Here is a 21,763-nt window from a genome sequence, read left to right as displayed (position 1 = left end):
GAATAAAAAGAGAAGCTGTGGTTTTCCCCCAGGAGTAATTTTCTGATTAGAAACTACAGTTTAGTATGCTGCTCAGTAAGTTTCAGTTAATGATCACTTTCTGAGCTTCAAAAGAGAGTATTTTGCTTTCACTAGCTTTTAGTTTGGGTTGAGGAAGAATTTCCTGCATAATAGAAGAGAAAGGAGTCAAGAGCTTATAGGTAAAACATATTCCATATACTTCAGAGAAACAGTGGGACCACTTGGGTATAAACACTAAAAGAAAGTCAGTTTGGGGAGTCACTATATATAGAATGCATGTTTCCCTAAGGTACATGAAAGAAGAATGGAGGCAGCAATTTGTCATTGTGGATACAAAATCTCCAGTAAGGGTAGTTTTTTTTTTGTTTTTTTGTTTTTTTTTTTTTTGTTTTTTTTGTTCATTGATTTTTTTTATTTTTTTTTTTTCCCTTAAATGTTAACTAAAGCTGGCCAACCTTTGGAGACAATTCCATCCATTCAGATATTGGCTTTGATGTTTTGCATTTCTGGACCTGCTTCCAAAGTCTGCCTTGAAATTTTGCAGTGCCTGTGTAACAAATCCTGGGGCTCCTTGTCTTCCTTGTATAGCCATGTGCCTAGCTTGTCATTGGTCCTCCTCACTCGTGTCTTTAGAAAGCTCCTGTGTGCCATGTAGCAGTGATTTTCTCCATTTGCATGTCTTCTGTTGCTCTTGGCTTCCTAGTGTGAACTTGGAGCTCTGCATGTCTCCCCATTCAACTTTTATGTGACACATTTCTTTTGTTTCTGTTTAAATGTTGTATGTTTTTCTCTTCCTTTCTTCTCTTCCACTCTTTCTCTCTCTCTCCGCTGCCTTTTTTCCTTGTCTGTCCACACTGTGTGCTGCCTTTCTCCTGGCCACTCATTTCCTGCTGCCTTATAGCATCCATAAAGTGCAGTCTGCTGACCTGAGGAGAGTCTCGGCTCCCCCCGATTCCTTCACCGTGTGAGTATCTGGGTTTTTTCTACTTTCAAAGTTCCGTAGTGTTTTGCTGTTACCCTGTGTGCCATTCAACCCGGGAGATGGGGCAGTAAAATCCAGTGTCACGTGGGAAGCAGGAGCTCAGGTGCCAGCACGGCGGGCACAGGGCCACGGCTTCGCCTGCCGAGGCAGGTGGTGATGGCTGGTGATGGTGACCAGGTTCGGCCAAGAGTCCCGCTCGCCAGCCAAACCCACAGCAACAGGCAGGCCTGAAGTTAAGGGTGAGGCACCATGCCTGGAAACAGTTGAGATGAGGGATTTGGGCCCTTTTGGTTTTAATCAAAAAAACCATACTGTGAACAAACTCGGCCATAAGCCATATCTCCAGATAGAGCTGATCAAAACAGCAAACTAGTCGCCCAGAGCAGTGGAGACCTGTCCCCTCTGTGGCAGTATCTTGCTTGTCAGCAACTCCACTGTGCTAACTTGCTAGATAGTAGCTAAGTTATGCAAGAGTCTAATGTCTTTTTAAAAATGTGGTGAATTGGCACATAAAAACACTTGTACCGCTGTATGTTGGTATCTTCTAAGTCATCCTGTTTATGGAAACATGGCATTATGAAAACCTGTATGTGTCTACAATTAAAAAAAACCAAAACAAAACAAACAACAAACAAAAAACCCAACCAAGGAGAACACCCCCAAAGCACACCCCAGCACACACCCTCCAACAAAAACCCGAGCTTAATATATAATATGTCAGCTCAGGCAGTGTAGTTTGTCTTCAGTAATGTTTTTACTATTCAGTCAAAAAAGATGTTTTGCTTTGTGTTGGCATCCCTTTTGTGGTCTTGCTTTGCCACTCTTACAATGGACATGTTTTCAAACAGTTTAAGATTATCAGAGAAACGACTTTCAAATACATGTTGAAAAATAACACATTTCAGAGCTATAAATCTAGGTATTCAGAACAGAAACTTGATTCCAAGTCTGATTCTTATTCTATCATAGAAGAAAGTCAATGGTATACGCTAAAAGAAAACCCAACACTCCTCTGTTCTAAAGACTGAACAGATGAAAGAGATGGCACATAAATGTTCGACAAATCAAGAGTTATTTGGGAAAACTGAAGAGCAAATTTCAGCTTTGCAGAAAAGGACCTGGTGGTCCTGTTGGACACCCGGTTGACCATAAGCCAGCAATGTGAACTTGTGTCAAAGAAGGCTAAATGGTATCCTGGGCTGCATTAGGTGTTGTCAGAAGATCAGGGGAGGTGATCCTTACCCTCTACTAAACACTGGTGAAGCTATACCCGGAATACTGGGTCCAATTTTGGGCTCTTCAGTACAAGACAGATGTGGAACTACTGAAGAGAGTCCAGCAAAGTGCCACTAAGATAACTAAGGGATGGGAGCAGCCCATGCTATCCCAGCCTGTGAGGGAAGGCTGACAGAGCTGAGACTGTTTAGCCTGGAGAAGAGAAGGTTCAGGTGGGATTTCATCAATGTCTATAGGTGTCTCAAGGAAGGGTATAAAGGAGACAGAGCCAGGCTCTTTTCAGCGGTGCCCAGTGACAGAACAAGAGGCAATGAAACTCGGGAGGTTCTCTCTGAACATCAGAAAAATGTTTTTACTGTGAAGATGACTGAGAACTGGCACAGGTTGCCAAGAGATAGGGCATCTGCATCCTTAGAGATACTCGAAAGCTGCCTGGACATGGTCCTGGGCAGCCTGCTCTAGGTGGCCCTGCCTGAGCAGGGGGTTGCACCAGATGACCTCCAGAAGTCTCTTCTAACCCACCAGTGATTCTGTGAAATTTCAGAAAAATGAAAGTTCCTCGGCGTTATCTTGCAAACAAGGAAAGATTTGCAATTCGGTGTGCCTTGTTTCTGGATCATATTTGCTTTATTCTGCTGAGGAACAGAAAGTAATAAAAACAACTCGTCTCACTGATTCAGTATCTAAGCAAGCCTCTAGAAAAAGTTAAGATAAGCCTTACTGCTTACACAAAATGTTAAACTATGGGTCCGGAAGAGTGGGTATTCTTTACAAGTTGAGGGATATCCTTTGGAAAATGACCTCCAGGTTTTGATACAGTTAATTTGAATGTCGCATTTGATATCGGCTGTCAGGATAAGGCAGGGAGAGAGAGACTCGTCAGCCCCAAACTAATTTGTAAGTCAAAGATGTTCTGTATCTTAAAATCTGTAAAAATAGATTAAGCATGCTGCTGCACTGTGCCTGCAGTTAACGTGTCTGGCAAATTAAAATAAGAACCCATGAGGTATTAGGGAAATTTGATTTGGATTATGATGGCTTTGAGACTTACTTTTTTTTTTTTTTTTTTTTTGAACAACGTAGAAAGAACCTGAGTTCCAGATAGTCCTGGACAGATTCTGTTGAGACCTTGTGATGGATACAGCCTGTTTTAGATACATTTCAGGTTTTCTGTGGCAAGATATGCATGGGAATTTGGGGCAGCCAGAATTATTAGGCACATATGGTCTTTGTTGCAGGGACAGTAGAAGTGTAGCGTGATCCATTTCAAATGTTTATATAAGGTGGATAAGTAAATACAAGTGTTGTATTTTTAATTAAGGTTCTTTTAAAAGGAAGGCAGAGACTTGCATTTTCCAGCTGGATTTTCAGATATGAAAAGGATGCACATGTGAGGTGAGGGTACATTTGTGTTGTGTGGTTGATGCAAAGGAGTTCTGAAGAAAAATTACTGTTTGAAAAAATAAAACATAATTGACTTGCATAGTTCCTAACATCCTTTTACAAGTGCAGTAAGCACTGTGGATATGCTGCGATTGGTTTTTTTTTTTTTTTTTATTACAAAATCTGCATAAATGAAAATAAAGGTATCACTTTATTGGTAAATAGTTAGTACTCTATAAAAGAGTTTACAGAGTAATGATTGCAGCCGAGTATGCATATAAAACCTGTGTGAATAGCAAAGGGGCAATAGGAAATAACATTTCGCTTTTAGACATCCAAATGCCAAAAAGAATCAGCATTCTCAGGTTGAATATAGAAGTTGTCTATAGGGTGTTGTCTATAGAAGGAGATTCTAATCAAGAACAGTAGGAGACAGAGGCATAAGGGAGAAAGTAGTAGAGTGTGAGCTATTCTTCAAATGCATAGTTAAGGATGAAAATGCTCTAGATATATTTTCTGTCTTTCCGTTACATGAATCATAGGGAACTGAGTCTCATTTTTGTCAGTTTTTCCTGCTGAGCACATGAGCTTCTGTTTAGTGAGATCATTACTACCAGAGAGTCCACCATGCTTGGGAGTGTAAAGTGGGAGAGAACTACAGCTAGCATAGGGAAGGAGAAGGACACCCAAGACCAGGATTCCACCGACGCTTTGGCACATGTTTAAGTGGATGTGTGGGTCCAACCTTGGTACAGCAAAATGCTCCAGCACTTGCTGAAGCAAGTGTGAGGTAAGAAAGTGTAAAAGGGTTTAGTACAGTTGGGTTAACCTGGTTTATCTGGGATAACACTTGTCAAATGGAAGAAAAAAAGAAAAATGTGGTGGAGCTTATATGTTAGGGGTATATTTTAGATAAAGAGCTTTGACTTAAAATAGCAGTGGGCTTTTGTGAAGCGCTGCAGTTTGTTCATCAGAAGAGCCTGGATGATTCTGATGTGTTGTGGCAGTTTTGATAAATGCTGTCAAAACCACACTTATTTTTAAGGTATTATTTCCAAGCTCTGCCAATGGGTTCTCAAAAGCAAGGTAAATTTATTTTCCTCCTCTGACTGCTGCTTTCCTTTTTCCAAATGTTCTGAACACTGGAACGTTTAATTAATTTTGCATGTTTATTTCTTCTGTAGGAGATAGGTAATTCATTAATCTGTCACTGCAAACACGCCACAGAGGAGTATGATTTTTTTTTTTTTTTTTCTCCCTAAAGCATATTTTTGGCAAGGGGGAGAGGTAGCGGAAGAGTTCCTCTTCTATTTCTGTTTACTGAATCATACTAAAAATCTGTATGAGTGTGGGCTGTGTTCTGGAAGATCCATCAGAAATTTGTCACTGGATTCTGTAGAGTTGTTGGACTGTTTATTATTATTATTTCCTTTCTCTGTGCAGACAAAAGGCATAAGAAATGGTTCACAGGGTTCATAAATAATTGATAGAGGGATTAGGGCATGTATAATTTAAAAGTCTGTCTTCCCAGTTGAATGAAGCTGGTGGCATGGCAGAAGGGTTACCAGGTTGCTGTGCCGGAGTGCCAAGCTTGGGCAGGACCCACGCGGGCTCTGCCTGTTTTCTTTCCTGGGTGACTGGAGTCAGGAGCACGTTTCGTAGGAAAACCAGCTGTGCTCCAAGTGAGTTGGCTGGCATCCCCTTGCCTGTTGCCGGATGATTAATAGGGGTGAGAGGAGGAGGTCACAGCTTCATCAGAAGCTGAGTGTGTTTTCTTGGAGAATGGAAACGCATCAGGTTCTGCTGGTGGTCTCGGAATCGGTACGTGCAGCTTTCCTTCTGCAGGTTTGAACCACAACTGGTGGAATGAAAGGATCTTTTTAAATATAAGCCCTTCTCATTTTTTCCTGTCAAATCTCTGTGGTTTTAGATTTTGGTGGTTGTGGTTTTTTTGTTTGTTTGTTTGTTTGTTTTTTTTTTTGGGGGGGGGGGGGAGGAAGGGGGAAGTGGGGAGGGGGAGGAAGGGAGAGTGTGGGAAGTGGGGGTCTGGGAGGGTGGTGATGGTAATGATAACATTTCTAGAATCCCAAAAATGCTCTAGTTCAGCCATAGGAGGGAAACAAATGCATACCTCTTCTTTGGTAAACAATTTCCAGCAGTGGCATGGGTGGTATTAAAAATTACTTCACCTTATAAACAGTTTATCTAGCATGATGTTGACTTTCTAAGACTTATCCCTGTAGAAAGAGTGGTTCTGATTCTGATGTGTAACCTGGTGTGTCATGGGATGTCATCTCACAGAAGAGTAGACTTAAAAAACATAAAAATTAAATTTACTATTTATGCTAATGAATGTCTGAGTTTTAAGAATTTCCAGAGACCATACCCTTTTCCTTACAACAGAAATTATTCAGTATCTAGGTGATCTTCTGTATTCTCGTGGAAAAGTCAAATGTTTGTCTGATAGAAACTAATGCAGTTTCCTTGTACTGTTCAGCCATTTTGCAGCTAGAAAAGGAAAGAAAATAATTCTTTATTACTGAAATACATTTTTTTTTTTTTTTTTTAATGCAAGTGGAATAGTCTCGAGAGGAACTCATAACATCTTTGTAGAATCTTTCACAGTTTGTTCCAACTAAATAATGTGCATAGCTTTTCTACAAGACTCATTTGGATTGTTATTTAATAATGCCTGGAATGTGCACTTCTGGTCCACGCTAATCAAAAGTTCACCAGATAAAATTCAATATGATAAACTAGCCTATCTATGCTCCTGATTTGAGACGATTGATATTTAGGTTTGTGTTTAAATGAAACCATTAGAGCTAATCAACATGAATGAACAGAATGATTCAGTTGACCTGAACCTGTATTTATGGTCCCATGGGACATATGACCTTTAGGATGCAATTCTATGGATTGGTGTCTTTGGGGAATGAGGTTCTTAATTACATTCTTTAGGAGGTAATGGAATTAATTCATCTGTACTTTAAATTACTTTTCATTGACTATGTAGTACACCATTTTGAAGATTAATAGGTGTAAGAAATTTAAATATTTTAGGTTGAATTGCAGTGTAGCAATCTCCCCAAATTTATTTATAAATTGTCTGCTGCTGTATCTGGAAAGCTTTTCTTCTTCTCCTTACAGTTGAGAAAGTTATTTTATACAGTGTTAAGAAACATCCGTTTCTATTATTACCGTACTAATGTTTGCTTTCAGTGACATTCATAGCCCTATTATCAGCTTTTACATGGACATGCTTACGTGCTTAATCTTTGTGATTTCTGAATATGCTGAGTTTGTCTGAACAAGATAAATTGTGTGATTCATGGATTATTCTATAGTATCTGTGAGGACTACAGAAGTATTGGTAGTGGATGTGTTTTGCTCAGCTGCATTAAATAGAGCTCTGTATGGTGCTCATAAATTCTGTGAGTGAATGAGTTAATTAGTGGGATGATGAGGACAACATCCCCTGGTGTTCATTGTCATTCTGATGGCAAAATGAATGAATATTCACATAGTGAATTTTAGAGGCAAAGCCATATTGAATAGATAATAAAATTGTGAGACATAATATAATGTCAGCCAGCAACTGTATTCTGACATAAGAAAGAGTATTTGTATGAACAAAACCACTGAATTTCAGTCACTGAATAAATTTTTGTGTAGGTGTGTATATATACATATATATATGTATTTGAGTTATGAATATATTACCTGTGACTGGACTCAGCTAGTTATATAAAATCTCTACCCTGTAGAAAGGCCCTCTCGGTATTCCTATTTCTGATAATAGTTTATTTTCTATAGAAAGCTGCTCTTTCCAAGGTTACATTTTTATGACTAAGGTAACTAAACTTTTCAAATGAACAAAAGCCAAGTACTGCTTCTCTCCAGTTGTATGTTTTAGCACACAGAGTTGGCTTATGTAGTAGTAGTACCCTGTCTTTATAAGAAGGGAGTGAACAGGAGGGAGTAACTGAACAGGAAACTCTGACACTTACTAGCTAATTGCCCTCCCACACTTTACCTGAAAAAGAATTATTCCTCCTCAGATAATACATTACATTTAAGATGGTGTGCTTGTTTTATCACAGAAGCAATTTTGGAGATACGCAGTGCACTGATGTACCAAAAAATTCTACTTTTTACAAAAACATAGGAAGTATCCTCTTAGATACTGGGCTGAGTAATTCCTGCACAGGAATATCAGCTTTTGGTCAAGTGGTTATTTTGAACTGGGGATTGGAAAGCATACTTTGTATAGAGTTCCATCTTGAGTTGCTCAAAGACTTCAGCACAACAGTACAGATTTGGTTGTGGTTTCAGGAGAAGCAGCAGTTTGAGACAGTTTTTTGGGTTGGGTTTGCTCTGAGCTTAATTCAGATCGTAGCAAGGATGGCTGTCTTTAGCATGGTTGAGTTTTACAACAGAAATAAGTAGCTGAATTCTGTCTCCCCATCCCTTTTCCTCCCAGATGCCTTCCAACAGTCCCCAGGTTGTGAGCTGATGAGCTGGAAGATTGAGCTACCTTCATCATAATGTGCGGTGGCAAAACACTATGGGGAAAAGCAGCATAGCTTCTTTCGTATTGTACCAGTGCATAAAAGACTTCAATTTTCAGAGCTGTCAGTCTGTCATTTTCATGAACCCTATTACATGCAGTGAATTATTTCTTTTTTCCCCTCAGACAAAGACTATGCAGTTAAATTCCTATGTTTTCTGACTTAAACATTTTCTTATCTGTTCTTGGCTAAAAATAAGATCTCCTATGATTTTCATTTTTGAAACTTGCATTTCATAGAATTTGGAAGGGAACACAGTTCCTCAGACTATGTTAATTTCTCAGCCAGTGTCGTGACATTTAAACTTGTTTTAAAAAGAAAAGAATGAAAAAAAAAAGTGTCAGACTCGGTGCAATTATGTTCTTGTTCCATCTACGCACCTTTCCCCTACGTTCGTAGGCACTCATCTTCTCTGGGTTGCTGAGCCAGCTGTGGGGCCTGCAGGAGGAGATGATATTCTGTGGGCTAGTTAGAAATCTGCCTCCCGAAACTGTGCTGGAAGTTACCATCCCAGGTGTCTGTTGTCAAACGGCAAAAGCTTATCTTAAATGTGGGCAGTTTGCTGATATCTTGGGGCACTTTGGTACAGTAGTCCCTGTCAGTTAGCACAGGGAAAACATTGGGTAGCCTATATGCTTCTGAGCGTGTCAGCCTTGCTGCCGTTGTTAAGCATTTATGATTTCTTCTAAGCTATTCTTCACATATCAGAGGTTCATTTTCATCACTAATACAGAAACTCCTGTTCAGAATGCGAATTTCTTCAGTGCAGCTCCTCCTAGCGTGTTGTCTTACACTCCAGTTTTGGAGGCACCCTGTATTTATTATCTTTTATCATTTTTTTGGCAAGGAGTACTTCTGCCAATAGAACTTTTTTTTTTTTTAATTAGAACTTGATTTTTGATTTTTATTTTCATCTGTCCAGATGTGACAGAGCTGTTTATGCCAACAGAGAGAAAGCATGCAATAAGCTAACACAGAAATAATTGTTAATTGAAGTCCCAGTGACTCTACCAAGAGATGGGCACCAACCATGTGTTTTGTTAGGTCTGCAGTATTTTTTAGCCAAAAAGAAAATTGCTCTCTTGTTTAAAAAAAAAAAAGAAAAACTGTTTACCTTGGTGAGATGTCGTTTGTCCTGCACTAGCAGTGCAAATGCTGAAGGTCAAATATTTTAAAATTGAGACAAAGAAGGAAGCAAACTTGTATATTTATGACACAGTATTTTAACTTTTAAAAGGCAGCGTGTGTTTTAGAAAATAATAGCACTGGCAGAGTTCTGTTCCTAACTAGATTAAAATAGGGAAAATAGACGGTCTTTTGGTGGAAGCACAGAATGAAGAATCTACTTGTAACTGACCCAGGGCCAGTTCTTATAGGACAGACATTTGCTACATGCATTATAATACACAAGTTATCTATCTTTCTTTAAAAGTGGAAAATGCAAATGTGGCCAGGTTAATTTACATAGCTTTCAGCTAAACTTACAAAATCAAATAATAGGTTACAGTAAGGTGAAAGCCAGCATGAAATCAAAACAAAGCTTTTCAGGACAACTTTCTATCAATATATGGACATGTAAATTTTTAGATAGGGATCCACTGAGTGTTTCAAAATTCTATAGGCAGCTGAGCTATCTGAATCTGGCTGATATCTGTAGAAATGTGATCCCTGTACTGCTACTTGCATTTGAAAGTCCTCCTGGGTTCTGTGTACTAGACTTACTACTTCGGAAATCCAGTTCTTAACCACATTTTAGTTACCTGTTTCCCAGAAAAGAGATGCTGAATGAGGATCCTCCAAGAATGAGGGATATGGTGTCACAGGAAGAGGAATGATTGTCCTAAGAGATTTCTCAAGAAAATATCTGTGTCTTGAACCACACCTGGGTAGATCTACTGGCTGTGGTAGGGCCCTAGGGATATACAAAAAGGCAAACTGCGGACTGGAGGGGTAGCTATATAGAGGTTAGAGAACTTGGAAAAACCTTTGGAATTCCAGACCACGGAGCTGGAAAATGGGATTCTTGACCTTACTTATCATTTAAGGTGTAATCTCTGTGTTGTTGTGCAGTGGGTGGTCATAATTTTAAATGCAGGTCTGTGAGGAGTTGGCCCGGTTTTGAAGAGACTTGCTGCTCTTCTTCTTTCAGAGAAGGTTAAAATCACTTCATATCCTATTTTCACTTTGCTCTTCCATGGAACACTTTGTCTAAGAAACTTTCTTCTTTTCTTGCAGTCCTCATTCCATCCCAGATCGCCTGCGGATCAGAGTGAACAGGATTAATTTACAAGAATACGAGGGGCTACATTACGACAAGGAAAAACTCCGGGAAGCTTGTAAGTTGGAAGAAGCCAGGCTGTAGCTGCTTTTGGTAGAACATTCTGTATAAATCTTATATTAACAGAAAAAAACAAAAACAAAAACAGCAAAAAAAAAACCCCACAAGAAAAACCCTACAAAACCTAAATGCGGGGTCAAGCATACATTTTGGATGATTCATGTGTAGTGTATATTCATCCATCTGTGCATACGCACACAGATATTCTCTCTATATAAATACTCTTTCTATAATGAGCATATATAGAGAATTCACCTGTTTTCTTACTTAACTATGCCTTCTGCAAGTTCATTTTATTTACTGTGAAATAACTGTTTTTCACACCTATTGGGTTTTTTTATTCACGTCTTTCTGTTGGTCCTGCTGGGTTTCTACTAGTGTATGAAACTATTAAAGATTTTATGATTAGCATCAAATTTGAAACGGAGTGGGGGACTGTGATAAATCTCATATTGAGAATGTGCTCTGACCTTGAACGTGGTTCTCGCACAGATGCATTTATCTTGGGAAACAAATCTGGCTTCCCCAGTCACTTATTCTTTAACAGCCTTCAGTTTTCACATAAGAGAATAATCACTGTTTTGTTTCCTTATGCAATGGTTTAATTGCCACCTTCAGGGCTACGTTGAAAGCAGACCAGTTGCTTTGGCAACATTGTTGATGACAATCCACACTTAAAAATGAAGTTCCTTTCCTTGGTGACACATTGAGTCATTAATCAATGAGGGACAGGGCTGCTTGTGATAACAATTTAATAGTCTTGTTCATGCATCTGGCTCATTATTCATATTAAATTACAAGCATGACTGTTTGTTGTGCAACAAAGCTTCAGCTCCCTTTGTAATACGGAGTGCTCTGGTAATTACAGGATGACAATCCTTTTAATTGGTTTGCTTATCTTACTGTTGGAAGATAGTTAAACTGTTTCACTCATCTAGTCCCATCCCCCCACTGTATTCTCCCAGTTCACCGGCTCTCCTTCCAACAAAATAACTGAAATGGCTTAAATTTTAATACAGGTCATGACAGCCTTTTCTGAAGTTTCTGTTAGTGGATTTTGGTCATAGTTAAAGCAATCAAAGCCTTCATCACTGGACTGAGAAGAATTGTAACAGGATGAGGATTATGGCTCACTGGAGAAGAATTTGGTTCAAGTTTAAATTGAGAGTTTGACCTTGAGTAGACTCCAGGCCCTATTGAACCCACATCTACCCAACACTGTCAGAAACCATCTGGTTCATTTGATGGTTCTTCCTACGGTTTCCCATCTGAGATCTCTCCTCATCCATCCTCGCTATGGACATAAATTTTGTGTATGTGTATTTAGTATATATTATGTAGTCCTTAAGAGCCATTTTAGATGTTCTGACACAGAGTATACAACTTCTTACACTATTACCACTAGAGTTGTAAATGTGTATTTATGTTATGTCACCTGCAAAAAAGCCATAACATTATAAAAAATACTAGAGAATGATCTAACACCTCTGAGATTTGGTTTTAGATTTCACACACATTTGATCACTTGCTGGATGTGTGTTTAATAGGTTTTCATTCAGAAAATACTTGTTTGTCCATCGGGAGTTAAAATTATTACTTTTGGACATTGGCAGGTCATTTGTAGTAAGACACTCTTGTCTGTCTTTCAAGTTACAGCATGGCCAGCTTGATAATACAGCTGGACTGGAGTATTCTCAGACATTTTTCATGAAGTTGTTTTTCTTATCTGTCCTCCTTTAGCTGTTGCAGTAATGCTTGTGCGTTACTCTTTACCTTAAAATATGAGAAAGCAGATAATAACTTCATCAACCTAAAATAAATCAGGAAAGATACCTCACCTTACCCCTTGCAGTTATTAGGAATGTCCTGTGTAAAGACATATAACTTACAGCATACACTGATTGTCATCAGCCTACCCCTCTGGATATAAAACTTAAGTGTCTCCTATGAGAATTATCCAGCCTTTAGTTTTCAGGGGGCTGATCTTGATTTGAGGACTTCTGGGTTATGCTAATTATGACTGAAAAAAAATTATGTATGGGAAGAGAAGTGCTCTCTAAACATTTACAAACCAAACTGGTTTAAATATTGTAGTCAGCTCCTTGAATTCTGTGAAGTAAAAAATGGAAAATCCCTGTGGTTCACTAAGCATAGACTGCTTTTCCCTGTAACTTAATGCAATATGCTCGTGTCTCTTCTGGAAACTGAGGCACAGCCAGTCATCAAACTTCATGATTATACTAGAGGACTACCTAACTTAACTTTTTGAGGAAGGAAGCTGGAAAATCGTTTAAATATTCTTTTTAAGAAGAGGAGGTAGCCATTTTAATTTAATTTCTGTCATGGCTAATTGGATAAATTTTATATGGTTTTCTGGTGGCTGGTGTATGGATTGGTGCATGCCTGGCCCTATCATATTCTAAATACTTATATGAAATAAGTGTGCTGTCTACGTCCCCATCGGCAAATAATTTCATGGAGCATTGTCACTAAAATTTACTTGGCTAAAGGAAGAGGAGGAGGGAAGTGCTGACGGAGGAGAAGCAAATCTCCTTTCTTAACCAAAGAAAATGATTGGGGGGGTGGAAACAAATACATTTCCATGACAGGTGAATTACTGAAATTTTGTCAATCTGAATTAAAAATTGAAATGTAGATAATACTTGTGCACTAGCAAAATATAAGAGCGCTTGTACTGGGCCTTGTTTCCACAAGACCTGTTATTGCAAGAGGGGTTAGCTTCCTTCAGCATGACTGTAGCTCCCAGGTGCACGTATTGTCTCGCTAGATGCTTTTAAGAGACTCAGTTTACATATTTGTCCAGGCTTTGGCAGAATACCTACAACTTAATTGTAGAATAATATACTTAATATCCATTCCCTGCCCACAAGGATTAAAAGCACTTCTACCTCCCTAAATAATTTGAAAACCAAACCAGAATCTCATAACAATCTGAACAGGAAAAGGAAGACAGTTAATAATGAGATATCCCTGAAGGAAAAATAGCATAGAAGCTATCATAGTTTTTGCTTGTTACACGTCTCCATAATAGAGTTTTGAAAGCTCTGACATCACTGTAATAATCTGGATCATTTTAACTCACAGTAAATACATTTCACTTTTCTTGTTTGCTTGGAATACCAATTTGATTCTATCAACTACTTCATCTAAAATTGCGCTTCCCGACATATAACAACTCGCCACACAAACTGTTCCATGAAGATTAATCTTCACTCTGCTGGAGGTAGACACCTCATTTTGAAAGCCTCCTGAGCAATTAAAGAATGTCATTTTGTCCTCTGAAGGTCACGACTGTTCTTAGCCCATTCTCCTTCTGTTGCTTTCTCCTCCTCTTGTCACCGCAGTTGACATTTAACCAAGATGCTGTTTCTGAATTGTCCCTCTCTTCCCTCCCCGTGCTCCTTTTCTCCTTCATTCTTTCTTCTGTCAGCATCTCAGTATTGTCTGTGGGATGATTGATGATGGTACAGAGGATGCTTATTGATCCTTCGCTGAGGAGGGGTAAATGTTTCCATGCACGCTTTTAAGAAAGGGATAGATGTTGGCATTTTAGTTGTGTTGTAATGTTCTTTGCTGCAAGTGTAGTTGTCTTCTCTAACACCTCCCTATACGTGCCCCAAGAACTTGTCACCCCTAGTCACCAGCTTCATCACCTTCTGCCCGATATGATAGTTGTACATGACCTTTACCAAGATTATCATATTCAAAAAGTGAGTTGGATTGATATTTATAGACGGACAGAACTTAATTTTGTCTCTCTTCCCTGTGTATCTTCTGTGCACTCACACTGATTTTCTCTTATGTGATCCAAAGCAGCATTGCGGGGGACCAATCGAGTTATTTTTAAGATAGCAAAATCTGTTTATGACACCCTATTTTCGCTTTTCCAATGTTATTAAGAAATTCCTGACAATGGAGGTACATGCAGAAACTAATTATATTAAAAACATATTAAAAAAAGTCAACAACAAACCAACCAACCTTAAACTAGTTAGTGACCAAGTGGTCTTCAGCGCTTCCTAGTCCTTCCTGCCAACACTTCTGTAGATTTTCACAATGAAGATGGAGTGGTGAAATAGCTTGCCTTCAGCAGTAACTACACTTTTTTTTTTTTTTTTAAATAGGTTCGTTCTTACTGCCCTTAACTGGTTTTGTATGCCCTAGCCATGGAGAACAATCTAAATTTGTTCAATACCACTAAGGTTAAGGAGGAATCATACCCAGCTGTAGTGGTAGTAGCATCAGAAATAGGGCTCAGCTCTGTAACAGGTCTGGGTCTCCCACATTGCCTGTTACACAGAGGCAGCTGTTGTTTATCTCCTCTTGAATAAAATGGCACACTAGATTAAAAAGCAATTTTTGAACAAAATTTAGTTCCCTGTGCATAACAATTGAACTATCTGTAATCCAACAATCCTTTTCTCAGCAACCTCCTTGCTTTGTGTGTGTGTGGGGGGGGGGGGGGGGGGGGGAGTGGGGGGTGGTGTAACATGATGTGATGTTAGCCTCAAATTCTCATCTCTCTGTATCTAGCCAGATGTCTATGTTGCATGAGTCCCTGCCTTTAATTTCTGTGGGTTATCTGAGGGTTTGGGGTCATCCTAGGAGTTCTTATCCGGTAGAAGGACATACATGGAATGACAAGCTCGTGTGTCATTTGGGATGTGTACATGTACAGATAGTCTAGCTTCCTCCCACCAGCGATGCGCTTACCACAGTTTGAGAATCCTTGATCTCTAAAATATATTCTGACTCTTTAAAGCTCAGGGATATGTCAGGTGAAGTTAATTTGGAGACTGTTCCATGCGATTTTGAGCAACTAGCTAAATAAGAAAAGGTCATCACTGGTGGCAGATGGGAGCAGAGGCGTAGGGAGCTGGGGAGCTAGGAAGGATCAATGATGAGGGAAACCTGAATTAGGAGTCAAGACAGGAGAGATTAGCCACTGAGGGAAATGTGCTCCTGTCAGGAAGCAACTTTGATGTAGATGGATTTAGGTGAGATGGGTTGTGTAGCTGCAAACCTTCTCTTCCATCCTGTAAAGGAAGTACCAATGGCCATTTATTTGTCAGGAGGTCTCTTTGGGGGCATGGTGGCTTATCTGTAGAAGCTCTGTAAAAGGCAGCATTGCCTACAGACTTTCTACTAAATTTCACTCTGCTTAAAAGTCACTGCCTTGCTCTAACAGCTTTGTTTTCTCAATGTAATGTGTGTTGTGTAGACGTTAGCAATTCAGGCGTTTCTCTGTCACAGTGATTTAATAAGATCCGAAACTGAGGTGGTTGGATGGATTGCTTAAAGTGACCCAGCAAGACGAAATCCAGAGGGTTAGAAGTCAGTAGTGAGTTAAGTATAAGAAACTCTGCTGCCACTGAACTCCCAGATTCTCATGCTGGTGTATACAGATGCAAACCACTGATAAATGTTTGTAACTGAACCAGAAATGACAAAAAGAGGAAGTTGCCAAAGGCATTGCTAGTGTCAAATTAATATCTCTTTTTGTCGTTTGATGGATGAGATCTTGAGGGCTTTGTCCAGACAACACTTTGAGTTACATTTCTTGCTTTGACACTTGTACACACACACAAACACATTCAAATATTAGAAAGACACAGGAGTCCAACAGAAGAAAAAATGGCATGGGGTCAGATAATTAAAGGCAGTAGCACAATGAATATACACACAAGTGTTGAAGTAGGCAACTTAAATCTTGGCTTTTTCTAACTTTGAACTCTCGATTTTGTAGTCATGGTAACATTTATTATCATTGCCTGGGTTTGGAGGAAGAACTAAATCCAAAGAATTGCAATCTCATCTGGTGATCTCATATTATTGAGTTATAGAATCACAGAATGTTTGGGTGGGAAAGGACCTTAAAGATCACCCAATCCCACCCCCCTGCCCCGGGCAGGGCCCCCTTCCCCCAGCCCAGGGGGCTCCCAGCCCCGTCCAACCTGGCCTTGAACCCTTCCAGGGAGGGGGCACCCACAGCTGCTCTGGGCACCCGGGGCCAGCACCTCACCCCCGCACAGGGGAGAATTTCTGCCTTAGATCTAATCTAAATCTGCCCTTTCTTGACACCGCATGGGGCATATCTGCATTCAACAGAGCCCTCTGCCTTTTGAGCCAGTGGGGAAACTGTCACCTGTAAGTTTGCCATCTCCTTTAAACTAGAAGAGATGGACAGTATTCCAAATAGATATAAATACATATTTATCCCAGAGGAGTGGCGAGTCACAAGAATATTAAGTTTCACTTCAGAGTTTCCAGGAAATCATGCTATAGTTTGCCTTCCTGCTTTAGACTTTCTGTAATATTTTTCTGTGCATATTCTACTTCTGCTTTTTCCTTTTCTTAGCGCTTTTCTGATTTGATTTCCTCTTACCTTTTCAGTCCTGGTTATCCCCTTCGTCTATCTTTTCCCACACCCGTCCTTCCTGCCTGTCTTAGTTTCTGCAGATCTTGCAGCTCAGGTTCCTGTTCATTTTTTTAAGCCTCAGTCTGTATTCATTGTTCAGCCAGACCTTTCAGCTCTTAGTCCCAATATAAATTCTGTGCCAGTTTCAATTCCCAGCTCTTCATAGTTTTCTTTCTATAACCTATTCCCTTTTGTGTTCTGTTTGGGACAAGTTCTCTCTTCATTAGACTTGGAAAACTACTTTCTCTTTGTGGCAGGGTATTGGAGAAGTCACTGAGAGCCTGGAGGGGATGACCGCTTGCTCAAACATTGTCTGGTTTAGACCGATAACCTCCACTGCGTTTTACCTCCTGACGTGAGGATTTTAAAAGTGATCCACTCATTCTAAGAAAACTACCAATCAACAACCCTAAGCAGGCGTAGGTTTTGTCAGTATAATAAAAGGGATCTGAAGTGACACATGTCTTAGATTTGTGTGGTAAGGAAATACTTTTGCATAAATTCAGCTGTATTAGAACCATATTGGGAAAGCCAAACCTCTTAATATAAATGTCTGAATATTTTAGAATTCTCTCTCAAGACTTTACTTGGTTCTTTACGTTCCTAGTATTAGTGGCAAACCCCTCAGGAAAATTACATTCTTATAACATCTTCAGTAGTGAGGATCCTTTATTTGCTACATTAAACATTTACAGCCCAATGTCTAATCTCCCCAGTCCCCTGAGGTATGTCGGACTCAAAATGAGTTTTCCTGGCATTTACAACTACCTTAATGATCTGTCTTGAGGCTGTTTTGTTTGGGATTTGAGTAGGTTAATCATGGTGTTTAGATCACAAATTGAATCCTTTCATAACAATAAATGGGGAAGTTAACTGAATTTTATTTTTATTCCATGGTGCCATATGCAGTATATTCAGGCTGCTTCCATTTGTGTCCTCAGTATTATTAAAGAGTTCATGAGCTTTAGGTATTCAGCATTATGGGCAGTTAATAGGTGGAAGATTTGCTCATTGTTTAGAAATTCCATAGCTAATTTCATGAGGACTTAGGAGATCACTACTAATCTTGCAGTTAATTAGAGCATTATGCTAGCCATACTGCTGCATCTACCCCACCCTTCTCTTGATGATACTCAATTTTGGTTAGTGTTGCTAGGATCAAAAAGCCTGCCGCATTACTGGTTCAGAATACAAAGCAACTGTCTGCCTGTCTCATCTCCTGGGGTTCTTCTACTGCTGCTCATCACCATAGCATCAGAGTTTGCATCTGCAGCTCCCTGGGCGAAGTCCTTGTCCTCATTCAGGGAGCACAAAGAAACTGGGAGCTGGATGCACTTGGCCAGAAGAGTAGACCCCTCAAGAGAAAAATGTCTGGCACTTGAATGCTGTGGCTTGGCTCCTGATCTGAGACTTTCCCTTATTTTTGGCATATTCTCATGTGTGTGGATATATCTATATATTCACAGGAGTGGACAGTGTGTGGGTGTATGGGAACGTTGCTCTGCAGTGCCTGTGCTCTTAATGTAAGACTTTGTCTTCCCATCCCTCACCTGGCATATCTAGTAATCGCTGTGTCCCACAGCACTGTTTTGTACTGCCCACATACTCATCCACACAGAGCTACTCGGAAGAGGTGGAAGCTCCTTTATGCCTGGATGAAAATGTCCACAATGGTACTGAATGCTATGTGTGTTAATTTTATGCCTTTAACTGATTTATCATAACTTAACTCGTATTGTCCCTATTGCACAGCATTTATCTATATTTAGAACGAGCAACAATCCCACAGTTTCAATCCCATTATAAATCATTAAGGATTTGCTTTTGTTTTCAAACAGCAGCTATTGTGAAGCACTTTGAAAATCTTGGCTGTGTGGTACATGGTGCATACTTACTGTGGTTTATGATAAAAATGAGGGCTGGGAACATTTTCTTTCCTGAAAGCCAAATGGGTCTTGCAAAAAAACAAGCAAAAAAAACCTCACAAAAAATCCCAAAGAAAAAACCTTTGCCAAGCAACATCTTAGCATATACTGTAGTGTTATCCAGTAAAGACTTAAAAGGTTTTTCAAATGAGTATGAACCATATAGAATGGAACCATTGAGACCCATCTCACACACCTTATCCCTTAGCTAGCCATTCACACAAAAAGCTATAAGTCATGCTAATTCATGATTTCCAGGCAACAAAAGCTGTGTGTTTCTTTTTAAGGACAAAGTCACCAAGCCCAGAATTTTTCTATCACCACTAAGAATATATAGGATGTAATTTAAATCTGTGAATCATGACTTTCTTCTTCACTTGTTGGATGAAGGCCATAAATGTCACTGCTAAGCGATCTGTTGCATATTAGTGTTTTCTTTTTAGACATTTTGGTGGATTTCTTTAGGATTCCAGGTATTCACAAAGTCCTCTTCCTTAGGGCTGTGAGGAACAGTGATAGTTAAAGATTTTAGTTCTGTTAGTTGCGTTGTTTTGGCAGGTCAAAGCTCTGGTCCACCTTAAGTGCAGATACTCCTCCATGAAGGAAAGAATTCAACAGAAATGGACAAAATCTGTGGTGACAGTTTATGAGCCAGTGGTGTAGCTCCCTAGTGCTCTGTAGCTACTGAAGGTGTAGTCGTGTCTGCTGCAATTCCCCTTTTACTTCTATAAATGAATTTAAAAAATGCTTCTCTCAGTAAGGGCTGCAGAGGGATCTGCTGAATTGAAACTAGATAGCCATTAAGTACTCTCTACAAATAGCTTAAGGGTCTCCTGTCAGAGCAGGTTAAGCAATATTAAACACTAAGCAAAGAGAATCATTCTGTAAACCAGAGCATCAGAGCGCGTAAAGCAAACCTCACGATTGACCCTCCTTCCACTTGCTTGTCTTTCAGTTCTGCTCTGTAATGAAAAAACCTGGGAGGTCGCAATGAGCACTGTTCCCTTCTGGCCTTTCTGAAAATGCACAGGGGGGTTGGCATCACTACTGGATGTCAGTGTTGCTTCAGCAGAAGCGCGAGCTCTTCCCTTCTTCCCCAGTCCTGCCTATCGCGTCTTTATGTCCTTGTTTCTCCCTCCAGCTTTTTTTCCCTGCTTCTTGTTTTCCCAGTTTCGTAGCTGTTCTGCTGTTCAAATTGCTTTCCAAGCACGATGCTGGCAGCACTGTTGAGTGTCCCCAGACCCCTGCGCTGTCCTCTGAGGACTGAAATGCCCTTGACCTCCAGAGATTCTCCCCTACTCTCCTCTCTGAAACCACTGAGCTTCTCACCTTGGTGGGCCATAAAAATATGAGCCGTGTTACCTGTCATCTTTTAGCACTGTCTTCTTCTCTTATCAGAATGAAGAGCTTCTCATTAGATAAATATCTCTCCCTCTTAATCGACTTCTGAACGGCAGGAGGGGCTGTAGCACGGGATTTTTTTTCTATTTATCTCAGAACTGTCAGTGACTTTACATCGCTTCTTGTTATCCAGATACCAAAATTGTTTATGCGTTGATATTCTGCTCTCCTTCTGGAATGCTTCATATGAGTATTTATATCTCTTTCTTGTTGCTCCTCTACTTTTTTTGGCCATTGTTTGATTAAAGACCCTCCAGGGGGAAAAAAAGAACTTCGTTCAGTGATTCAATTTTAGAAAATCAGGTACTCAAGAGTTTTCGCTTGTTTCCTTTTTATTTAATGAGATCTTAGTAGGTAGCTCTCTTGGTACCTTCCTTGTGGACTCACATATATTTTTTTTCTCTCTTGTTCTTTCTGTGGGTTTGTTTTGGATCTTTTTTTGGTTGCAGGAACAGAATTGCTGTGGAAACATAAATTCCATGTTATTATAATGCTGCCCTCAGCTGAGGGGAATTATTTGCTGTATTTTTAGAAGTTCTCTTTTTTTCTCTGAAAAAATACAGAGATGTGTCAATTTTGTGTGTAGATGGAATAATGTCTGTTTTGATTTGAAAGCAGCCTTACATCAAAATAACATGGTGCTGGAGTTTTCTCTGAAATTCATTACTTTAAATCACTTTTGTAGACTTTTAAAAGCTCTGAAAATGAAATATGACTCTCTTATTTCAATATATAAGAGCACACCCCTAAACTCTTGTTCTGGAGTACGTTCCTTTCTTTGAAGTTAATAATTGATGTTGACACCAGACAATGAAGTACACAATTTAACTAAATCTGTTTTAGCTTCTTCAGTATGAAAGACAGTTGAAAACTGAAATCTCTGAGAATTACAAATGGTTGAAACTAATGATGAATAATATGTTCCCACTTTTAAATGACTGTTAAGATTTAGATAGTAGAAAGCTTTTGTGAGGACACTAAAAAAAAAAAAAAAAGAAAACCAAAGTGTATTGCAAATCTTTTAAAGTTCAAGAGACTTTCAATAGATTTTTCTTTGGTTTTGATTTTCCAGCCATTCCCCTAGGAATTATAGTTGTACGAGGAGATTGTGACTTGGAGACCTGTCGTATGTACATTGACCGTCTACAGGAGGTGAGGTTTTTGTGATTTCAGGTATCATTTATTAATCTATATTATGCTTCTTTCAGTTTGGAGTACAGAGGTCTAATAGCTGCAACAACCATATATTAAGAATATTGCAATTTGCCTACCACTGAAAAAAAAAAAAAACTTTAGACTTATGATATGATAATAAAAGCACAAGTAGCACTGAAAAAATAATTTCTAAACAGGAAATGAAAAGTCATACTGATCTTTTTTAAATTATAACAAAATCGACGTGAATGGGTGTGTTTACTTCTACCTGAACTGGAATGGAAAACCAGGACTCTCCACATACCTTGCTGA

At 39.4% G+C, this 21,763-nt stretch overlaps 1 protein-coding gene across 4 annotated transcripts in view; it reads left to right on the top strand.

Moving 5' to 3' along the window:
- The window catches only part of DGKI (diacylglycerol kinase iota), a 217,958-nt gene that overhangs the window by 135,842 nt on the left and 60,353 nt on the right, over positions 1-21,763 (top strand). For 2 of the 4 annotated variants that reach the window (XM_042795524.1, XM_042795523.1), the window contains exons 21-23: positions 923-985; positions 10,429-10,529; positions 21,369-21,448. In XM_042795524.1, coding sequence (XP_042651458.1) covers positions 923-985; positions 10,429-10,529; positions 21,369-21,448 — 244 coding nt within the window. The remainder of the gene's footprint in view (positions 1-922; positions 986-10,428; positions 10,530-21,368; positions 21,449-21,763) is intronic. The other 2 variants (XM_042795525.1, XM_042795526.1) reach the window with 1 other exon arrangement.

Source organism: Tyto alba, unplaced genomic scaffold, assembly GCF_018691265.1.
Source record: "Tyto alba isolate M040663 unplaced genomic scaffold, T.alba_DEE_v4.0 Super-Scaffold_21, whole genome shotgun sequence".
NCBI classification, from domain to species: domain Eukaryota; kingdom Metazoa; phylum Chordata; class Aves; order Strigiformes; family Tytonidae; genus Tyto; species Tyto alba.
The sequence above is the reverse complement of the archived record's forward strand: the minus strand, read 5'-3'. Positions and strand labels throughout refer to the sequence as shown.